This window comes from Hypomesus nipponensis, chromosome 10, assembly GCF_054491055.1.
Source record: "Hypomesus nipponensis isolate SF chromosome 10, ASM5449105v1, whole genome shotgun sequence".
Classification (NCBI taxonomy): domain Eukaryota; kingdom Metazoa; phylum Chordata; class Actinopteri; order Osmeriformes; family Osmeridae; genus Hypomesus; species Hypomesus nipponensis.
The window spans coordinates 13277988-13299337 of NC_140370.1; the positions used below are offsets into that span (position 1 = coordinate 13277988).

Here is a 21350-nt window from a genome sequence, read left to right on the forward strand (position 1 = left end):
CTCAACCCCCATCTGTCAAACTTATTAAGGACTAATTTCAGATTTAAAAGTGTGTCAGATGTCAAAAGCAACTGTCAAGCAACTGTCAGTGTTTATCTGTTGCTAACATTGCTGGTTTACAATGGATTAACACAGCTCAAAGTCACAGTTGGGCAGTTGGGGTGAATCTACATTTTCATCTGTGTAGTTGTTTGGCTAGCTAGCTAGCTAGCTAGCAACAGCTGCCATGTTTACCTTAGCTTAGTTCATTCACAGTTCATACCTAGACACTGCTGTCAGGGCAAGATGGCTGACAGGGAGGCCAATAAATGCTGACAGATTTTAGACAGGTGGAGTGTTCTAGTTGTTCAGTAGAACAAAGCTAAATATAGACAAGAGTAGGGAAGGCCCACTAAATGACTGGCCGTGCCAGAGTCCTTGGAGTAACTCTTAAAGCTTGATATTTACAAGCAAACAGTCACAGAACTCAACTGAAATATTAAACCTCACTGTCATCTTTTGCCCAGCCGATCAAATTAACACCATCTGGCCAGACTGAGGTCAAAGCTCATGGAAAATAAACACAACCTCTGTATTTCAGTGTGAAACAAGGGCCACACACCTTTCAACTATAGTTCCAACAAAGAGGCCGATGTCAGTAGTAAAGGGTGGGTTAGAATGTAATTGGGACTGTGACATCTGAGGCAGTCAGAAGGTGAAGGGGTCACTGCCTCAGGTGTGACCCGCTGATGACTGAAGTTGTTCAATTAAAGACTTCTGGTTTAAACCTTAAGGACATCTAGTGCGTAAGTGGAAGGCTCTGTAAATTGAATGAATTCTATCTCCCAGTAGTGATTGTCAGCTGCACTCAGCCGCTGACAGTTCAGTAATTGAGAGTGCCCTTCTGAGGGCTTCAAATCGTTTTTTTTTTTAGGTTTGCTGTCAACATTGGAACTATATCCAATACATTTGGCTGTCCATGCATTACGGAATATCATGGATACCCTATGCTGGACAGAGCATTTTCATTGTTTATTGCCTAATCTTTGGATACTGTTGCCTACTGTAGCGTTACCATAGCTACAGGACACAGTATGTCCACTCATGCATATCCCTATTGCTCCATATGACCTCCTCTAAATGCTGCTATGCCGTTTCTTATAGGGTGCCTAGTCTCATTTACGGGCATGCAGTCTGTCAGATAGTGAATGTAGTTGGTAGGAACACACTGTTTTACCCTCACCACGCAAACGCCGTCTGCAGTCTGCCTCTCCCTCAACAGAGCCTTCATTCCCCTCCTCCTCGCCCTACATCTCTTCCCTCCTACTCACCCTCCTCCTCCTCCTCCTCCTCTTCATCCATCCTCCTCCTTCTGCCCATTACTCAACCCCCACCCACGCTTTTCTAGATTCCTTCTGTTCCATCTCCCCCTCTCCTCCTAACACCTTCCCTCCTCTCCCCCCTCCCCCCTCCAATGTTACTCTATTGCCGTGCTATCGGCCGGAGGGGGCGTAATGATGACGATGACTCTTCCTGTGGAAGCCGTCCAGCGTGGGTTCCTGTGATCCAAACACAATCTGTCAGGGGGAGGGGACGAGGGGAGGATGGGGGGCAATAGTGTGGTAATGGGGCATTCACAGTGGCACACTGCAGGGGCCTGAAAACCTTCGGCCCAAGTCCTCATCCATCAGAGAGACTACACCAGTAATCCATTTAACTAATCCCTTATTAAATCTCTCAATGCAGTAATCCTTCTGATATGATGTCCGATGGCATTTATCAGCAAACACTTCCATAGTTCCAAGCTCTCTCTCTCTCTTTCTCACATGCATAATTAAATTGAAATTGGATGGAAAATCATTGTAATGCCAAGGGATAACTGTTAACTATTGATGTTTGGTGGGATTGTGGGTGAAGACAGCCAACCATATATTATGGATAAGCATAGCATGACTAATGCTGAAATAAATGTATGGCAAAGGCTTCTACAGTTTACAGTTTTCTTTGTGTCGATTCTTGACAATCTTGGGTTTATGATAGACCAGCGTGGCAGTAATTACAATATTATTTATAAGACTGTTAGATGGCAAATCTCATATATCATCGATCTTCAGACAAATATTTTTTGTGCAAATTAAATGCAAATGTGTACTTAAGCAAAGAAGAATTATACATTTCCATTGCAAAAAATATCCCCCAAAACATGACTGACAATCATAAATGATGTGTGTTTCTGCTAGCCACATCCACTATCTCTTACTGACAAAAATTGACAAGAGGCACCGGGTGTTTTAATGTGATATGACAGGATTGGTCTGATGGTTTGTTTTGACTTCTGGAAGCTTTCTCCCTCCTACGACAACCTTGGTAGTTCGTCTGATCGTTAAAACCTGCTTAATCAGACAGCTGTCAGTTTAAGGGTGTAAATGAGACGTTTCCAGAGTGTTGTCACATGTCAAAAAATATCCTCTGGCAATTTTCTAGCGAGGGGACACCATATAGCAGAGCAATTTCATGACTGACAGACTATTGTTGCTCCAAATAATGTGTACTTACCAGTAGGAAAAACAATCTCTCAAAATGTAACTCTGTGGTCTGTCCAATCGTTTGACAGTCGAGCACAAAGCAACTAGGGTTTCATATACAATAATATATATCTTATAAACAAGAACAATATATAGGCTAGATGTTACCCTATCTAGGCCGAGAGGAAATTAACACTGAGTGAAAGAATTGTGTTGTTTTCTTTTAGTCTCAATCAAACTGGTCATGGTTAAGATTGACAAAGTGAATGCCTACATTTGAAGGTTGATCGTTTGATTTTAGACAGGTGGAGTGTTCTGGTTATTCTGCTTGTTTCTGCCAGTGGACCATTACCATCATGTGTAGCGATACACTAAGATCCTAGGAGTTTCTATACACCACCAACCCACTAAGGGTCAGTAATTGAATTTGCAGGTCTATGAGATTGGAAGCATTCAATCTCTATAAATGTTCCTCACACACACACACAACAAATCCCTATACAGCCAAGCCTATTATTGATGGCAGCTGTCAATTTATTCTAAGGTATTCTGTCTTAGTTCAAACAGTAGGCAGAGGGAAATAGGGCTGAGGATGAGTATATGAATTGTTAACCATGCCTTGCTCACTGCTTGAGCCAATCCACCACAGGCTCGTCTCTCTCCTGGCACTGCTTGCAGTGAGAGAGAGAGATACAGAGATAGAGAGAGAGAGAGCGATACAGCGAGAGAGGTAGATACAGAGAGAGAGAGAAAGAGAGAGAGAGACGGAGACTTCTGCCTCCTTACAGATGACAATATCAAGGCAGTGTTTTGTCGTTTATCATTTGGAGAGCGAGCTGTTCATCTCATTAGAAGCATCCATGTCTTAATGCCCCTCTGGCTGTGAGACGAGAAGGAGAACAAAGAGGCAATTTTCTATCCTCTCTATGACACACACACACACACACACACACACACACACACCCCCAAAACACACACAACCCATCATTTTATTGATTGCATTTCCCCCTAGCCTTGGCCAGATGTCGACCTGATGTGACAATTGTAATATTGCTGCCCCATTAAATATCGGGGAAGAATACATCTGCGATTGTGCCGAGGATCTGGGGAGCAGGGTTAAGGGTTTGTCCCGGCAACACGGGCCCTGTGAGTGATCCAGTCAGGCGCAGGAAGCCTCTGTCTGTATTAAAACGCTGTTAAGGCTCCCATTACGGAGCCCGGAGCTTTCCGCTGTCGTGCTCAGGGTCACGGTGGTTTTCTCAACGGGATAATTGCAACCCTTAGTCAATATAAAGGCAGACAGTTGTGTTATTGAAGCCACCGCAAAATGTGATGGTAATAAACTGATTCTGTTCAGTGACCATTTATCTTGACTGCTGTAATGTCAGGGGAGGGACGCACCTATCCCTGCTGATTTACCTTGCTCATCTCGGCTGACACAGCCCTGCCTTGCTTTGAGATCCCCTAACCAAACCAAACTAAACATATTGTGGTTGGTAAACACTTGTATCTCACAAAAAGCCACGATGCAGTCAAATGTGATTGCCAGTAGATAGAATAGAAAGTAGGCCTATATACTGAGTAGAGTTGCGATTTCCCTCTGTGCAATAGAACACCCTGGTCCAAGGTTTTTGTCGTGGGGATGACATGGCCAGTAGTAGTTAAAGACAGCGAGACATTGAAAGACAGAAAGCTGGATAAGAGAGTGGGAGCAGACGTGGAGGATGGATAAGTAAAGAGAATGTTCTCCTGCAACTTGAAGGAACTCCAGACTTACAGCTCCCAGTCACTTAGCGAGCGACCACACAGCCTCAGTCACTGATGGGGTCAAGACTAGCCAACATGGTAAGAATTCTGGGTGAATATTCAGCACAACTGCAGTCTATGGTGTATACAATATTCCAGACTCGCCTAATCACTTAAATCTCAAATTTGCATAAATTAATGCATGATAATCTAAATCGTTTTGGACTTGAAACCAATTCATTAGATTGAATAATTAAGAATGAAATGCTTATTCGGTAGGCTAATGATGATAAGTACTAATAGGTTATGACAAAAAGCTCAATCAACTGATTGCCCTGCACACAGTAATATGAAAAGCTGAGAGCAGATTGTGAGACAGCAACCTTCCAGACTGCACTGCAAAACCAGTCTTACACTATCCACTTCCTCAGCAATCCTCACCAATGACACACGTCTCCCCTGATGGGTCGAGCTGCCAGTCACCTCACAATGGGGGGGGGGAGGGGTGCTGTGATTGTCTATTTCCTCCACCCAGACATGTTGAAAAAAAAAATGGGCACAAATAAAGAGGCATAAATAAGAACTTCATTAACAGTTAGTAGCCGACAGCAGTAATCTCGGGTTCCACTTTCTGGCTGTCAACACACAGGTGTGAGGTAGGAGACCATTACACTTTTTACCCAATAAGTCCTAGCATACAATGCCATGTTTGTGAGTGACAGACAACAACCCCTTGAGCTAAGGCAGGGGATAATTTATTAGGATACCCTGTGGTGAAAAACTAAGATATGCTGACTTGTTTTCTCTTCACAGGAAAGTGAGACTTGCTGTGGGGATTTCTTAATTTGTTTTGTTAAGAAGTAGACACTGGAGGTGCACTGACAGCTTTCCAGCCAACATTAATTCCAAGCACACACGCCAACACACGTACGCACAAAAAAACGATACACATCCGCGCGTAATACACACGAGTGCACACACACACACACACTCACACACCTCAATCCTTGACAAGGAAAGCCGTAGAGGATGCACACAAGCAGCACCTGTCAGCTGGTCTGGAGGATGGGGGCTGAAGGCCAGGGGCTGAGGGCTGGGGGCTGGACTGTGTCCCAGGCCAAAGCCAATCCCTGTGGCCCTCCTCGCCTTCATCCCTCCATCCACACCCTCTATCCGCACCTGTGACTATAAACACACACACACACACAGACATGCTCAGTATCATTCTCTTAAGTTCATCATCACCCGAGGCACCTACTTTATCACTGGAGTGAGAGAGACGGAGGTAGAGAAACGAAAGAGAGGGGGTGGGGGAAAAAGAGAGACAGAGAGAGAGACAGAGAGAGAGAGAGAGAGAGAGAGAGAGAGAGACAGAGACAGAGAGAGACAGAGAGAGACAGAGAGAGAGAGAGACAGAGAGAGAGAGAGAGAGAGAGAGAGAGAGAGACAGAGAGAGACAGAGAGAGACAGAGAGAGACAGAAGCAGACAGAGAGAAAGAGAGGCCGACAGCAACAGAGAGGGAGAGTGAAAAGAGAGAACGATTCCAACATCCTTCATCTCGGCTAGAGACTCCACCACCTTGCCGACAAACGATCAAAAGGACCAATCCCCATGATGCCGCTCATCACATTACAGCGAGGATCATTTATGAATGCCAGCGTGTTAGATCCGTTGACTAGACTAACGCAGAACTGGAGGATCGTGCACAGAGAGACAGCATGTCTGAGTCCTGGCACCACGCACTTCCCCTGTCTACCACCGCCAGAACCTAATAACTCTGCCATGGCATTCGTCCTCGTCACACAATCTGGAGCTGACTGAGTAGGACATGAACATCTCCATTTAGACCAGACAAACAGCCGTGGTTAGAGACCTGGAGGGACAGTTTCAGACAAGATCGCAAAATCGTGCAGCATTTTTTCCCTGTTTCATTTCTTTTTGTTTTGTTGCATTTAGGCTCTCCCGCATGGGTACAACACAGACTAAAATCATCTCTCTTCGCCTTATCAGTCCAGTATTAATCATGGGGTCTAACCCCATCTGATCAACTTTGAGTGCACTGTCCCTTTAAGGCTGACCCCAGCTCTGTGGTCTGAAGGACAGTGATGTTGATGTGAGCATGCCCAGATGCTGAGGTAAACAGAAGTTGGTCGCGTCTGGATCAACATACCATTAGGTAACAAAGCCTAACGCTAACTCTGCTCTCCACGCTGCGTTACAATGCAATTATGGATCTTGTAAAGCCAGGGATTTGTAACAGGCTTAGATATAGTCCATCAACAAACTCTAGCAGGAGTGTATGCGTGTGTGCGTGTGTGCCTGTGTTAGATGGAAGTAGCAGAACAAGTTAAGTGCTGATGTGGCCTTCAGAAATAACTAACTGTAAACTCAGAGTAAACATGGCAACCTCAATGTCTGGATAGGAGAAGGTTCAGAGTGTGTGTTTGTGTTTATGTGTGTGTGGTGAAGGGTCAGGAGTGAGAGTGAGAGTGAGTGTGTGAGAGAGAGAGAGAGAGAGAGAGAGAGAGAGAGAGAGAGAGAGAGAGAGAGAGAGAGAGAGAGAGAGAGAGAGAGAGAGAGAGAGAGAGAGAGAGAGAGAGAGAGAGAGAGAGAGAGAGAGAGAGAGAGAGAGAGAGAGAGAGAGAGAGAGAGAGAGAGAGAGAGAGAGAGAGAGAGAGCTTCTCCCCAAATCCCTCATGAGCTTGACTTAAAACTCATTAGCTTGATCTGGGTGGCAGGGTTGTGCTTCTTGCAGGCATATCAAATGGTGTTTCAGCGGCTTCATAATGAACAGGCTAGGCCTTTACAATGACACGCGAGCTAATTAGAGAACCCTGTTCCGCTGACGAAGGGGAATTCATAATAAAAAGGTACAGTAAGTACTATAAGGGCTTCCCCAGTACCTCTGTTTTTGTTTAAACATCCCAGTCCATCTGGCTGGAGCCATAAAAGGGAGCTCTGATCTGACTTTCATAACTCTTTTCTGAAGAGTGGATTGTGGTTTGTGTTTGGATGTGTTTGGATGAAATATTACAACAGAGAGAGCTGACATTAAATCCATTCCTATACTTCATGCTGCCCCAGAGAAAAACACCTTAAGTAACACCAGCTTTCTCTGTAATTGGACGATACATCCAGAGAAGAGTTGGAATCTTCACTTCTGGTACTTCTGGTAACTTTATCCTCTCAAATGCATGTTCAGATCACTACATCCATATACCTAATCAACAACCACACGTTTGACAACCAAGAGAAGCCACTGTCAACCGCTGACATTTCCAAGGCTTCTGTCATACGGCCATAATGGCAGCCTCGCTCATAAGAAGCAGGTAAGAATCAGAAACCCCACCCAGATCGCCAAACTCTTGAAGAACAGATTGTGTCAGGTGACAGAACACATGAAATACAAGTTTCCATTTGTGTAGCAAACCCATCCAGACCCATAAACTAGTCCCATGCATGCACGTCCCCCCAGAGAGGATGTAAAGAGCTCCGCAGCACTTACCCAGGCCAGGAGGGATCTCAGGACAGGGGGGCACGGGCTTGGTGGTGGGCGTGTGGTTGCTCTGGGACCTCCTGGTGGGCAGCAGCTGGTCTGCGGTGGCCAGGTAGCTACTGAACGTAGCATTGGGCCTGGACAGGTTGTAGTAGTAGTGATGGCCGCTGGCGCCCCCTCGCGTGGCATTGCGTCCGTTGTGCAGGCGGCTGAAGATGTCGAATCGCTGGGTGTAGACGTCAAAGTAGAGGATCATCATGATGAGGAAGTGGACCAGGCAGAGGAGCAGGACCGCCTTGCAGATGCGCTCCAGGGTCCGGCCCAACATCAGCCGCGTCATGGTGGAGGGCGGGGCCGCCTCAGAGCCCCACCCACGGCTACGGGCATGCGGTCAGTCAGCCCCTAGGCCTGGCCTCCAATCCCCGCTGGACTCTACCCGGGTCACTGCCTCGCAACCTCACACACACACACACACCTAAAGGACAAGAGGTAGATGATGAGTACGCCAGCTTACACTTCCTGTCTCCATCCACTTAGCTGTAGGACACTTAAATCACTTTGATAAGGGAGTTAATAGTTGGGCGCAAAACTTTCTCTACATTTTTTTTGTAAATAATAATAATAATAGTAATAGATCTCACTCTGTCTGTCTATCACTGGGAACATGAACAACAAAAATCTAAATGTCCATAAAGTCTAGAAAAATATTAAGGCAAGATCCACAGAAAGTCATTAAGTCATGGTGGGGATGGCAGGCAAGCATAGATGGAGGGAGGGAGAGAGAGACAGGGAGGGAGAGAGAGACAGGGAGGGAGAGAGAGACAGGGAAGGAGAGACAGGAAGGGACCCTCCAAATGCCTTCACTAGATCCTGTCCACAGGATTGTGGTGTTTAATGTAGAGGGAGTCATGTCACTAACAGTTGGATCAGAATGTTTTACTAAATATGAGGATTTGGGGTGAAAAAGCTGACAATAGATAATTACTCACCTGTTCTAAATACACAGGTATGCAAACGAGAAGAGGCACAGTACAGTACCTTCAATCCCTCTCACATTTGGAAATGGATGGAAATTGTTGATATATAATGGACTCAAAGTTCAGCTGTGGAAGGACATTACATCCTGAATAGCCAATCCGGTTCCAAGGACTTGCATGTGGGATGGCTACCGCTAAAGTATTCATCAGTAAGACTGACTGGATGAGGATGCCAAACAAATATTAGCTCACTCCAGCTCTTTAAAATGCCGGCATCAAAGTGTGACACTCGCTATGTGATGGTAATATGTGATGAATATTTGACTATGCCCTTCCAGAAAACTAAATGGATGTTTGAAAACCCAGGCTTTTAGCCACACTCAAGAACGGTCGAAAGTTCTCCAAAACGAGCTAGCAGCTAGAAAAAAACATACGTAGAACAGAACGTAGTCCTGTTCATGTTAAACTTTAAATTCTGTTAATATGTTGGTGTATCATTTATAATTGATAACCCTCTATAGCCGTCTCTGCTGGACATCTCCATGATTCCCCTCAGGATGTATAAAACCAAGATGAGGCGGCAAATGGGGCTGCCATCACCTACAGTTACCAGCTTGTTGGGGAAGGTGATTATTTCAGGCATATTTCAGGTAAAGCTGGCAACTCACTACAACACACATTGCTGTTGCTACACTACCGTCATAACCCTGTTTACTCTTCATTCTTAGCCTAGTTTATGTCATCCGCAGAAGCTAAGATCCTTGTCATTCTCACTCTGAATCTTACTCCTGTGTTCAGACTACAAATTCTTCCTTTTACTCTATTCTTGAGGTTCAAAACATCAGGGTGCCAAACTACCAACAGTAGCTGCTGACAACCCATCATTCATGACAGTTAGCACTGGGGTGGGTGTTAGCCTGCTTAGCATGAAACAGATAGACACCGTGAAACTGTCAGACTACAGTCTAGAATAAACCGTCCTTGTACCGCCAAACCAACTCATGAAGGGGAATCTACTGAAGGGCTTTCACTGTGGATCTTTTGGGGATCTTACAGCTGCTATGAGCGAGACGAGTTGCTATGCTGCGTGCTGCATGCTAACATAAACTGTTAAGATGCTAGGCTTACTGGCTCTAACTGCTATGCCGTTTTAAGCACACCATCTACAGCTGTAGAGTTCCACTTTAGTTCACGAGATGCCCTCAGGCCACATGCTCCACTGCTTCTCAGTTCATATTTGATGACACAGCTGGAGAGCCCTAATGTGGAGACGGAACATGACAAATGTAAGTTTAGAACAATGCTACATCTGTCCATAATCTAAAGTATAGATAACCTACGTTACATTTTACATTTACATTTAGCAGAAGCTCTTATCCAGAGCGACTTACAGTAAGTACAGGGACATTCCCCCCGAGGCAAGTAGGGTGAAGTGCCTTGCCCAAGGACACATCGTCATTTGGCACGGTGGGGAATCGATCCGGTAACCTTCTGATTACTAGCCCGACTCCCTCACCACTCAGCCATCTGACTCCATAGACGTTGTCAGCCGTGCTTCAGCGTTCACACTAAAAGGGCTCCTTTCATCCCCTTTCCAGGGTTCTGTGGCAGAGCGGGACGCACACTGACGTCGTCGACAACAAAGAAGCAGAACGTGTGATGAAGAGGTTCATAACTCGCTGTGTGAGGGTACAGAAAGGAAGCAGGTGGAGTGAGAAGCTTGGCATGCCTGGACTCCCTCCTATCCCGGCCCCAGGCCCACAATGCACCAGTCCAAACAGCAGCCCCCCCACGGCCTCATCAAAAATGCATTAGACATGCTACAGTTGATAACATGGGGCACAAGTGTAGCCTGTGAGCATCTCCAGCACTAATGCTGTAAGAGCTCACATCTTGCTTTCGGCAAGTTCATCTTTAAAACCCTTATCTTTGACTTGGCAGCTCAATATAGGCTACCCAGTACCCACTACTGATAGCACACTAAAGCGATGCAGATATGAAAATAAATATAGAAAAAGCTTGAATGTCTTACATTGATAGTCCATGTATGTTTTCAAACCCTTGCATCTGTGTAGTAGGTTCAGCTCTTCATTACATAGATCCACTGGAGTGGGTGAAATTAATGATGGTTCTATTTACAGCTTCCTGTGTGATGGTCTTGTGAGGGCCGTTCTTTAACCCTTCTGAAAGGGTTTCCTACTGTCTAGACACAAACCGTGGTTGACTACAAACAAACAAGGTGTTACTGGCAGGAACTCTGGTTCATAGCTTCTACTTCATAGGCCTACGGCCACGTGCACATTGATAAAATAGTAAAATCATGAGGTCTATATTTGGAAACCATTCAAACCCCAGAGCAGCAAAGATCTGGGTCACCAACAATAAACCGCAGACAAAATGCTATCTTTCTCCAGAGCCCGATGACGCGACTTTTCAAAGGTAGACAGAATCAACAAGGCTACAATACAGTAGCCGGCTATGCTCTTATAAACGCGATGCTCCATAGTTAGCCTCATTGCTCTGTATTTTTGAGCCAACCACTATAACGATCCGTACTTCTATTGTGCGAGGCCACAACAGAACTGAAGGAGCAGCCATATGCTGTCAGCTCACCATTCCACAGTCAACGCCAGATACATCGTAATAATTGCCTGTCGTAGACGGGAAAACATTTGATTTGAGAGTCAGCAGCGTTCAAACATGACTCTATACACAAACAAAAACAAACAAGACCAGATCACAAGGATCCATCTAGAACAACAAATCACCCTAGCCAGGACAAGCAATAAGTCTAATGCTTCGATTGGCATGATTTCCATGGGCCCTCCTCTCTTTGAGAGACAGAGTTGGCTCCAGGACATCTCCAGGCTGACACAGTCCTAGACAGGGGTCGTAGGTGTGGCTTGTCAGAGGACTGTGAGACTAAAGACTAGATAAACACAGACAGGAAGGGGTGAGGAGGCCAAACGGCCCAGTCACTGCCCTCTTTCTCTAGAATCTTGTTATCGCCATGCCAGGCCCTCCAGGGAGGAGACACCCCTCACCTCCACCCTGGCACAGACTCATCGTCCCTTCCCCCTCCCCACGGCAACAGTTACCACGGTGATCAGAGATAGGGGGAGCCGCGAGATGGGACAGCTAGTTTCCGTGCAGAGACACCTCGTTCTACAGCGCTGTGCATGTCTACATAAAAACTCCTGGGATTTATAGTCAAGGTGACTGTCTGTTTTAACTACTTCAAAATCCCAACAAAGAACAGAGCCCCTCTGTCCGTATGATAACGCAGTGCTACATCTACTCTAAGTAAGCAACAGAATAGTTTCCTGTACAAAAACAATGAAGTTGCTCCAGTGCAGGCTGGATTTATCATCACTACACAGCGTGCAATGTTATGCAACATCACAGACAAACAGCCAAGTTTATTCTATCTTGAGTGAGGGAAAACGAACCCACCTATCACACTTCACACTCCAGGCTGATTACCATCCGGACAGTGGGCCTCCACACACACACACACACACACACAGACACACGCACACAACTTAAATCAGATCAGATCTCCTAACCATTAATCATCACAGAGCACACTTGTTTGATATATTCCCAACACTAGCCCACACAGGCCTTTAACTAACTAAACGGTTACAAAGTTGGGCAGGCACGCTGCCTCCAGTAGCCAAGGGTCGAACATTACATTCATCTCTTATGACAGAGAGGCTGACAGGAAGCCAAGGGAGCGGCAGCACGACTCTGCTGTCTGTCCAGGCGGGCTATCACACAACCCCACAGCCCAGTCCTTTCATGTACTGTACGACACACTCTGAAGTGGGTGGCATGTACTAAGCACATAGTAGGCCTACATCATACAGGTTTTTTTTTTTTTTCTTTTAGGAAGCCTGCGTATAGCATACATGTGCCATGTACATGAACACCGGTTAACATAGATTTGGATGCCATCTTTGCTGGGACTTCTGTCTTCCCGGCATGTGGTGTAATTCAACACATGCACACATAAGGCATACGTGGCTGTGCTCCAAAGCTGCTAATCTCCAGAGACTAAGGGACCCATCACCATTGAATACAGGCCTGCCTTGCCCCCTCTCTCTGCCTTAGATCCAGCTGCTCATTTGGCCACAGAGCCAAGAACTAAATGAACCCATACAGCAAAGGCTTCATAGGGACAGGGATTCTGAGAAGAGAAGGCTGGATTTGGGGGCGGTTCAGGCAATGACGGGATCCCACTGAAGAGTTCGGAGATGAAGGCCTATCCAGTGTTTTCAGACCACCTAATGCCATCTGCATAATATTGCCCATTGATATGACAGTCCTAATATACGCGGCAGTAAATGAATCAGGTAAAAAAAAAGAGGATGACAACGTTTTACATTTAGACTGAATCGTATCAGCAACGCCTCTGAACTGAACCGCTGAAAACCAAGCAGATAGTCAATGAATACACAAGAGATTGAGGCGATCCTCTCTGAGCCACCTTTGTTGCTCAGGTCTAGTTGTTCCCATGACAACATATCCGAACCTGAAAAAGTCCTCCTGAAAGAATGCTCCCTGCTGTCTATAGCCAGGACTAAGCTAAGCAGGACCAAAGGGTTCTATCACATTCTAACAAAACACTAGCACTCTCTAAGACAACTGCTGGTATTAGACAGTATTTAAACATGAAACCCTTGACACTTCATTACTTGGATGTCTGTGTTACATACTTTTGCTAGAAGAGTTACCCAGTTTATGAGGAGAGAGAAGCGTGTTGTGGATAGGCAATTTTTAAAAGAAATTCACAAAGAAACGTCGCCCCTATCTTCTGCCTGATGCTACTTGTAGTCTTAGATGAAACCTCGGAACTCTGGGAACAACGACGAACGACACAATTAATCCGGGGATGTTAACGATGAGGCAGTGAGGTAACGAGTAGGCTGCCACATGGTTTGGGTACAAGTAGTACAAAGTCAGGCTCATCATCTGTCAATCAACATCAGTCAGTAGATTACAGATACAATATCTATAATGTCTCATGTTTAATGGTCAGACGAGGTATTTCAAAAAAAATAATAATAATAATAATGTTTACATTTCTATCTACATTTCACGCTGTTCATCTCGCACGCAGCACCTATACATAGTGCACCATGCGACTGTCGCGAAGTCCACTCCACTACTTAAAAAGGTAAGTATTTGAGAGTCAACACTGTCTTAATATTTTTTTCAATAATGTACTGACATGAATGGAGGACCAGAGGGTTATGGTATGCTGGCAGTCAGCATTTAATTCCGCTTGATGCCAACGATGTGGAAACAAGGAAAATTGCAGTTCTGAGGATAGAATGGCGGTGTCTAGCTAAGGATGCTTCGAAATCTACATGAAACAAAGACGAGCTATGATCCGAAACATCCGTTGAAAAATAGATACTGCTGTGAGACATCAAAATGGCAGGCTAAGTAGCCCAGGCTATGTAGATAAAAAGGAAACAATAGTTTACATGATTTTGAACGGATGAAACAATGCGTGCAGTCTTACCTTGTGGAAGACAATCCTCTATTCGTGCATTTTCGTTGTTGATGCTGCACAAGGATTCTATTAGGACTCCTCCATCTGGTAGGCTACATCAACGACCTGTCTTATACCCTCACCATATAATACAGTTTACTCTGAAACAGGGACATGGTGCCGATATGAGTTTAAAAATATATATATATAACGCTCTAGCTAATGATACAATCGGTCATTTTATTTTTGCAGTCATAATACCATCTGACTTAGCAGATTAATTCCTTATTCTGATTCATTGATGAACTATGTGAAGGAGAACATCCTAAACCAAAGAAAATCGACTATATTCTTATTTCTGACAGTCCCGTAGTGTTTTTGTATAGATGGGTGACGGCAAATAAAAGGATGCTGTGGCAGGTCCCTTTCTCCAGTACGGAATGTCGGATGGTCCAAATGCGCTCATACTCCGCTTACCACAAGAGGGACTGGGAAGCCTACTCCACGCTTTATAAGGTTCATATGTTCACAAACTTTATTGAATGCGTATAGAGACTCCTCTTTAAGAATTGTGTCCACTACAGATATGTTTCCTTATTTATTAGTCCGGCCAGTGTTGGAACTAGAAATCCGATATTACTATTGAATCACCTAATACAGCCCCAGTTCTCAGTATTGTGGGCTATTAAATGTGTGTTAATAAAATGTTTACCTAAATAAAATCCAAGTCTTATATGTATTTCCCTTTTTACAATCTATGTCACAGAGGTCTTCACAAACGCCCATAGAACTGCACGTAAACCTCCCAATGAATCTCAGGAGGAACAATGGAAGAAACGTTGGGAAGGGCAATTCAGTGTGGGATCCCCTTCCCCAGAGACTGTCAGCGACAAACTTGGTAGCTGGTAGCTACTGATAATAAAGTCTAGCTAACAATTTGTCTAATAAGGAAGGTATGGTGCCATTCTTTCAGTTGTCAAATGATGGCTTCTACTCTAACACCACCTAGTGGCTCAAATATTTATAGAATATGGTAAATGTGAAAGCTAAATCGAAGCAAAAACACAATTCTTGAATAAGAACAAGATGTGATGTGACATTGGAATATGTTATTTATTTCTTAAACATCAATGGAGTCACTTATTTTACACGTGTCAAAACAATGGGATCACCACATCAACATATCAAACAGCCATTGAAGCCATATGTGGACTTCTAGAACTTCCATTACATGAGGAATGACGCACCACTACAACAGAGGCCCAATCAAGTTTGAAGAGAGTCTCAAACCATATAAGATTTCTTAACATTGGGCAAGAGTATGAACGGCTGGAAAAAAAAACAACCTTGCTTCGTGAAATCAGACCTGACATGAACAGATGTGTCTATGCTAAGTAGCACAGTCCTCCAACGATTCAGCCTTAAGGCATCAGCTACAGTACCTCAAGAACTGATGATGGATGCATCTATTTGTCCAGTAAACACAGCCGTTGCCTGGGGCTCTCTCAAGCCTGATTGGTTACCTCGGTATAAACGTCTAGGTCCATTTAGGAATGCTCAAAAGGAAACGCGTGAACACAGCAGACGCACACATGTAAGATCATGAGACTCACCACGACTTCCACAACTACTCCAAATGATTCAGCTTGACATGTCAACAGGAGCCTTGTCTGCATGCGGAAAGAGGGCTGTGAGATTTCTACATTCAAAATAAACAAGAGCACACATTTAAAGATCAACTTGACAGTCACAACAGGGACGGAGAAAGGGGAGCCCTCATTTTGACGGCCCGGTGATGAAGCAGACTGTCGTCTGTCAGAATACTGGAGGGCACTCCCTCAGAAGGAGAGGAAGGGTGGTGCCTCTAACCCTCTTTCCATTTGCAGACTCCTGTAAGGATCCATAGGAATTTCACATCACATTGTTGAATATAGAGTCATTTGGAACAATGTGTATAGATTAGAATTGGTCTCATCTAATGACACCAACCAAATCATCAAAATACAAAACAATTTTGACTTGACTATGAAAAAGGCCAACTGGTCTAGGATGTATTTCTTATTCGTATTGTTAGTTCAGGTTAGGGTATTGGCCTGTCCTAAATCAAGGACCAGACCAATACCCCAATCTCAGCTACAAACAGTAGGTGTAAGTGAAGAACGGCATAGGCATCAGTTTAAACAAGGGAACACCTTTCCTGAGCATGCATACCGTTGTCAGACCATTCGCAGTAGTCAAGCTCAAAGAAGAACTCAAATAAATCAAGCTCCATAATGACTACATGTAGTAACACATGAGGAAAAAAAAGAAGAGAAAAACATAACAAGGAAATGGAAAGAAAGGGTATTGAAAACAAATAAGTTGTAGGCTAATTTCTCACTCCATGAATGGATCATTTACACGGTTCCCCAACTGAGATGGCTGTTGACATAATCTACTATCACTTGAACTGAGTGAAATACTGTAAGATTCAGCCACAGTTTTCTGTGGGTCAAGACCGCTTGCAAAAAAAAAAAAAAAAAAAAAACATTAACAAAACGAAACAAGCTAAGGTACACAGAATGGTAAACAACCTCATGCTTCACAAAGACAGCCATGTGCCCTTTTATATATATATACATACACACACACACCAATTTACTATATTCACATTTTTAACCAATCAGACATGAAGAGTTTTGGGATAAAAATGTTCTGAAATAGATTCGGAAAAGACAGAGAGATTGTGATTTAAGAAGATGAATTGTTTGCAAGACTATTCAAGCAGATGTGAAATATCTAAATCCATCAAAATACAACATTCAGCTTTTTGCTTCCATATAAGAACAAGAAGTCCCTTTACAGAACAGTCTGCATGTGTACCAGTCCACCATCATTCACACAGATCATGTGCTTCTGACAGCACAGTTAAAGTTGTACATAATAATGGAAACCCATCACTTCTCTTTCTGCCATGGAATCAGGAAGTGTTGAAAGATGTGTTCCATCTACTAGAGAGTACTTCCTCCATCAGGTAGACATTTTAATTGTGATAATGTGATTAGATGATGGGAGTTACGCAATTATTAAAACTTTGAGCAAATAATTATGTCTAACGCCTTGGGCATTAGGCCAAATGTTACTCTATGGACAGAGTTGCGATCCTCAATAAGACAAAATGATGCTAATCTGTCACTCTCCAGCAAATGATGGTTAAAAATAATCAAAAAAGAAGACATTTCAATAATTTACTATGTATTTACATTATCCATCTGTCCGTCCAGCTGTCTTGTCTTTAGTCATTGTGTAGATATGTCTTCTAATCGCCCATTTTTACTTTTGAAGTCTGAGAAAGGCAAAAGCATATTATGGATTAGGCAAGACGACAAAAGAGGAGTACGGAAATAGAGAAAGTACGCCCAGAGAGGAGAACGAGGGGGAAGGGATATTGGATAAGAGGAGGGGTGGAGAGATGATTACCTGTAAAATGGCTACAATCACTCCAAACAGCCCAATTGCGCTGCCAAAGATTTCCACAATGAGGATCTTCACGAAGAGGCTGGCGTTCTGAGCATCCGCCAGGGCCGCCCCACTGCCCACGATGCCAACACAGATGCCACAGAACAGGTTGGAGAAACCCACGGTAAGACCAGCACCGAACATGGAGTAACCTGGCAGGGGATGAGGACAGTCAAACCATGACTCCATGCTGCATTTCACTGGCTGGTTCAACCAGACTAACCACTTGTGTACACTGTGCATTCCTGGACATTGTAGCTGCTTTGCAGGTTGTGTAGTTGATATCAAATTAAACGCTATGTCCCACCGGCTTGGTAGTTCCTCGCCCCGATAGACTCAGGTGTAGTTCCGCTAAAGTTCTAAGGAAGAAACGGAAACATCAAGAGGACAGAATAAGAGAGCTGCACACATCCCTTATCCGTTAAGCGTGCTTGGATCATCAATGTTATGCACTACACTTAAAGTGCTTACCTCGGCCATGTTACTGATGACAATAGCCATGATGATCCCATAGATGGCTACAGCCTCACAGAAAATGATGCTGGAGGAGAAGGAGAACACTGGTAAGATGATGCCAGTGAAGGCAAGGCAATAAAGAACAATACCTGTATAGTACAAAATCTGGTTTATTACTAAACTACAAAATTCTCTTTGTGTTGCGAGTTTAAGGTTTTCCCTCGTGCACTTTATGGATTTTATCATCAAGTCAGACTGAAAGCAACGTGGCTGGCATTCTTATCAGCCAAATTGAATCTAATTGGTTTTGAGTGTACCAAGAGCAGGATTTGGGAGCTGTTATAAGTTTCTGGCTACAGCAGTCAACTTTCTCAGTGGCTTACCTAACCAGATTCTTGGTTTTGATTCGTGGAGCTTTAACTCCACCCCCAATGATACTGGAACCAGTGATGTAAATTCCCCTGTAACACAAACATAACAGAAACAAGAGGATTTAGAGGATCCTTACAATACCACACGCCTTCTCATCCACTTAATTCCGCCATGCATGAATAACCACAGGAGTTCTCCCTTCCAATGGAATTGCAGTGGTCACCTGTGTGGTTGGTCTGGTAAGCCCAGACTAAACAGAGCAGACAGAGGACTCACCATGCAGCTCCCACCACGGAGAGGGAGATGGCCAGACCGATCCCCAGGTTAGCCCACATGAAGGGGGAGGTCTCTGTGAGAAACCTGAAAAGGGGGAGGGGAGGATTGCAGCATAGTGCATGGCAAGGGGCAAATTAGATAATGAAATATCTCATTACCTGGTTCTAAATGTGTCCTTGTACATAAAAACTAATGACTTAAGTTCCACTTCTGATAACACACAGACTTAAAAAGGTACAGTAAGGTAATGTGTCGTCCCCACGTATGAGGCATTCTGGGAGTTGGTTAGCAACACAGACAGCTCAGTGCCAGTGGAATACCAATTTCCCAATTTTGGAGCAACTTGCTACTTTCTAACCAGTGGCTTTTGGTCAAAGGTTTGTCATAGACATACATACCATGCCACATCAAAGCGGAATCCAAGGTCAAAAATGGTATAACAGATACCTGTAACAAAATATTTAAACACAAGTAAATCAACAGACACAGATATGATTTTTAGTTTGCATTAGTCAACAACACTGGGTCTAAAATTGTACACCATATACTGAACAAAAAAATGTTCCAGTGGTATGATAGTGTCATAGAGAGGGACTGTGATAGCTCACGCTCACATGAAAATTGGTACATTCCCACTTCCCCAACTGTAAATAGTATCAACATTCCACAGAAAAACATTAAATGTTCAATTTCACAAAGCAAGTTATCTATATGTAGTTTTCCAATGCCATGTACAAACACTAAGGTATCTTAAATAGGTGCCAAAATGTTAATTATTTTGACTCGTGTTTCCAACCAGGCTAGTAAAGAATGTGCCCTAAAAGATGTGTGTGACATGCAATAAATTACTATCATCTACAATAGTTACTTAATGATTAGGTCCAATATCTGATTTTATACAGTAACCAATTATTCCATGATTTCTCAGGGGCTAGGTATAGCGTACTGTACACATTACTTAGCTAGCTATGTAGTAATCCTTTGCTAGCAAACGCAGCCAACACTACTACACATGATTCTGCAAGTATTATTCTTAGCTACTGTTCTTGCGTATTTATATTATATTTTAGAGTGGACTCTGACTTTACTGAATGCTGATCAATGGGTAAGCAAGCTTGCTAGCCTTCATGTCACAGACAAAAATGACTCGTAGTAGCAAGTAGCCATCAAGCTAGCTCGCTAACGATCTAACCTACCGAACGATGTAGCTAGCTCTAGCTACAAGGCATTGAGCGCGCGACACAGTCGTCTTCACGACATTAATTAATGATAAATATCTATTTAGTATGTATTTGGAACAAATGTTCCGCTACAATAGCAACCAAAAATACGAATCTATCGCTAGCATTCTTACCGACGATGAGAATTGTACTCCAGAAGGCCAAAGTGACCCCGGTGTAGAGGATGGCGTGTCCGTTCATCATACACTCCAGAAGCATCTATACGGTGTTACTAGCAGCCTATATGTTGTACACCAACGTTATCTTTACTTAAACGTAATAAGTGTTATCAGTGTGTTTCAATTTCCTAAAATAGTGTGCTCTTCATCCGTCTTGACGGAGAAAAACTAGCACCATCAAAAGGAGGAAGAAGCTCGCTGTCAGTCAGCTGACGGGGCTTGCTGGAACATGTGACTTGAAATAACAAACGTCATTTCTCGAGTTCTGTCTGTGGTGACATACAAATTCGAAACTGCAGGTCTGCGATCAGTACAGACTTGGGTCTCTATGGAAACTGTTTCTCACGCCTGACTGCGGATCTGTTACAAGGAAAAAAGTATTTAGATTATTTTTTAGATTATTTTTTATCACAAGAGGGCGCTGCTGTAACATTACTGTTATGATAAAGTATGTGATTTGGTGCAGAATCAGATAAGAGACCTTTGTAACATACAATTTTACTATTTAATAAAATATGTGCAATTTGTGAAAAAGCTCAAAAAATTCCTGATATACTTGGAGTAGAGTAAGAGAGCATGTTATTTTAGGCGACTGTATTTAAGTTTCTGTAACAATAACCATGTGTAAATGGCATCATGGCACCTTGGAAGGTGCCCTGATGGAAACGCAGTGGGGGGTTACAGTTTGTGCTCCAGATAATGATCACCTTTTTACTATGACTGTTCCAGAATCTGTCAGGTGGAAAGTACAAATACAGTGTAGTTCTTTTTTTGTCCCGTATCACAGCATTCATCATAGGGCTATCGTAATTTTCATCAGAATAAATATTCAACAAAATATACATGTAAAATGAATTTCTTTACATATGCCGGTGAGGGACCTACATATCCATGTTCTCTGCACACTGTCTGTCAGTCACATTAAAGGAACAAACTATGTATCCCACTCCAGCTGCACATCCATGACACACTAAACTGTCCTTTAATTGTAGATGCAGTATGCTGCGTCATCTAATGATTCATAGCATTGTATAGATAGAGAACTGGACCTCTCTCTCTCTCTCTCTCTCTCTCTCTCTCTCTCTCTCTCTCTCTCTCTCTCTCTCTCTCTCTCTCGTATCTCTC

The 21350-nt window shown here is 43.7% G+C and overlaps 2 protein-coding genes and 1 long non-coding RNA gene across 6 annotated transcripts in view; 1 reads left to right on the forward strand and 2 right to left on the reverse strand.

Annotated features, from left to right (window-relative positions):
- The window catches only part of b4galt2 (UDP-Gal:betaGlcNAc beta 1,4- galactosyltransferase, polypeptide 2), a 55865-nt gene extending 41233 nt beyond the window's left edge, over window positions 1-14632 (reverse strand). The window contains exons 1-2 of one of the 2 annotated variants that reach the window (XM_084707139.1): window positions 14255-14624; window positions 7757-8222 (exon numbers count right to left, since the gene is read on the reverse strand). In XM_084707139.1, the coding sequence (XP_084563265.1) occupies window positions 7757-8087 (331 nt within the window). In that variant the 5' untranslated portion in view covers window positions 8088-8222; window positions 14255-14624. Of the gene's footprint in view, window positions 1-7756; window positions 8223-14254 lie in introns of both variants that reach the window. The other variant, XM_084707140.1, reaches the window with a different exon arrangement.
- LOC146271833 (uncharacterized) lies at window positions 13279-15172 on the forward strand. Its single transcript, XR_014767124.1, has 4 exons — window positions 13279-13640; window positions 13847-13903; window positions 14590-14740; window positions 14991-15172. It is a non-coding gene; the product is annotated as an uncharacterized LOC146271833 (long non-coding RNA).
- A 146-nt stretch (window positions 15173-15318) lies between these two features.
- Window positions 15319-20444, reverse strand: atp6v0b (ATPase H+ transporting V0 subunit b). 3 transcript variants are annotated; one of them, XR_014767197.1, is made up of 9 exons: window positions 20181-20444; window positions 19225-19273; window positions 18827-18910; window positions 18562-18639; window positions 18194-18263; window positions 18030-18081; window positions 17684-17874; window positions 17467-17549; window positions 15319-16114 (listed from the first exon to the last, which is right to left on the reverse strand). XR_014767197.1 is itself a non-coding variant. In XM_084708423.1 (8 exons), the coding sequence occupies exons 1-8, from the start codon at window positions 20263-20265 to the stop codon at window positions 17523-17525; spliced, it is 636 nt and encodes a 211-aa protein (XP_084564549.1). In that variant the 5' UTR covers window positions 20266-20444; the 3' UTR covers window positions 15319-17522. The 3 variants fall into 3 exon arrangements, 1 of the variants encoding a protein (XP_084564549.1); XR_014767196.1 differs by having other exon boundaries at window positions 15319-16918; XM_084708423.1 differs by having other exon boundaries at window positions 15319-17549.
- Between the last annotated feature and the right edge of the window lie 906 nt (window positions 20445-21350).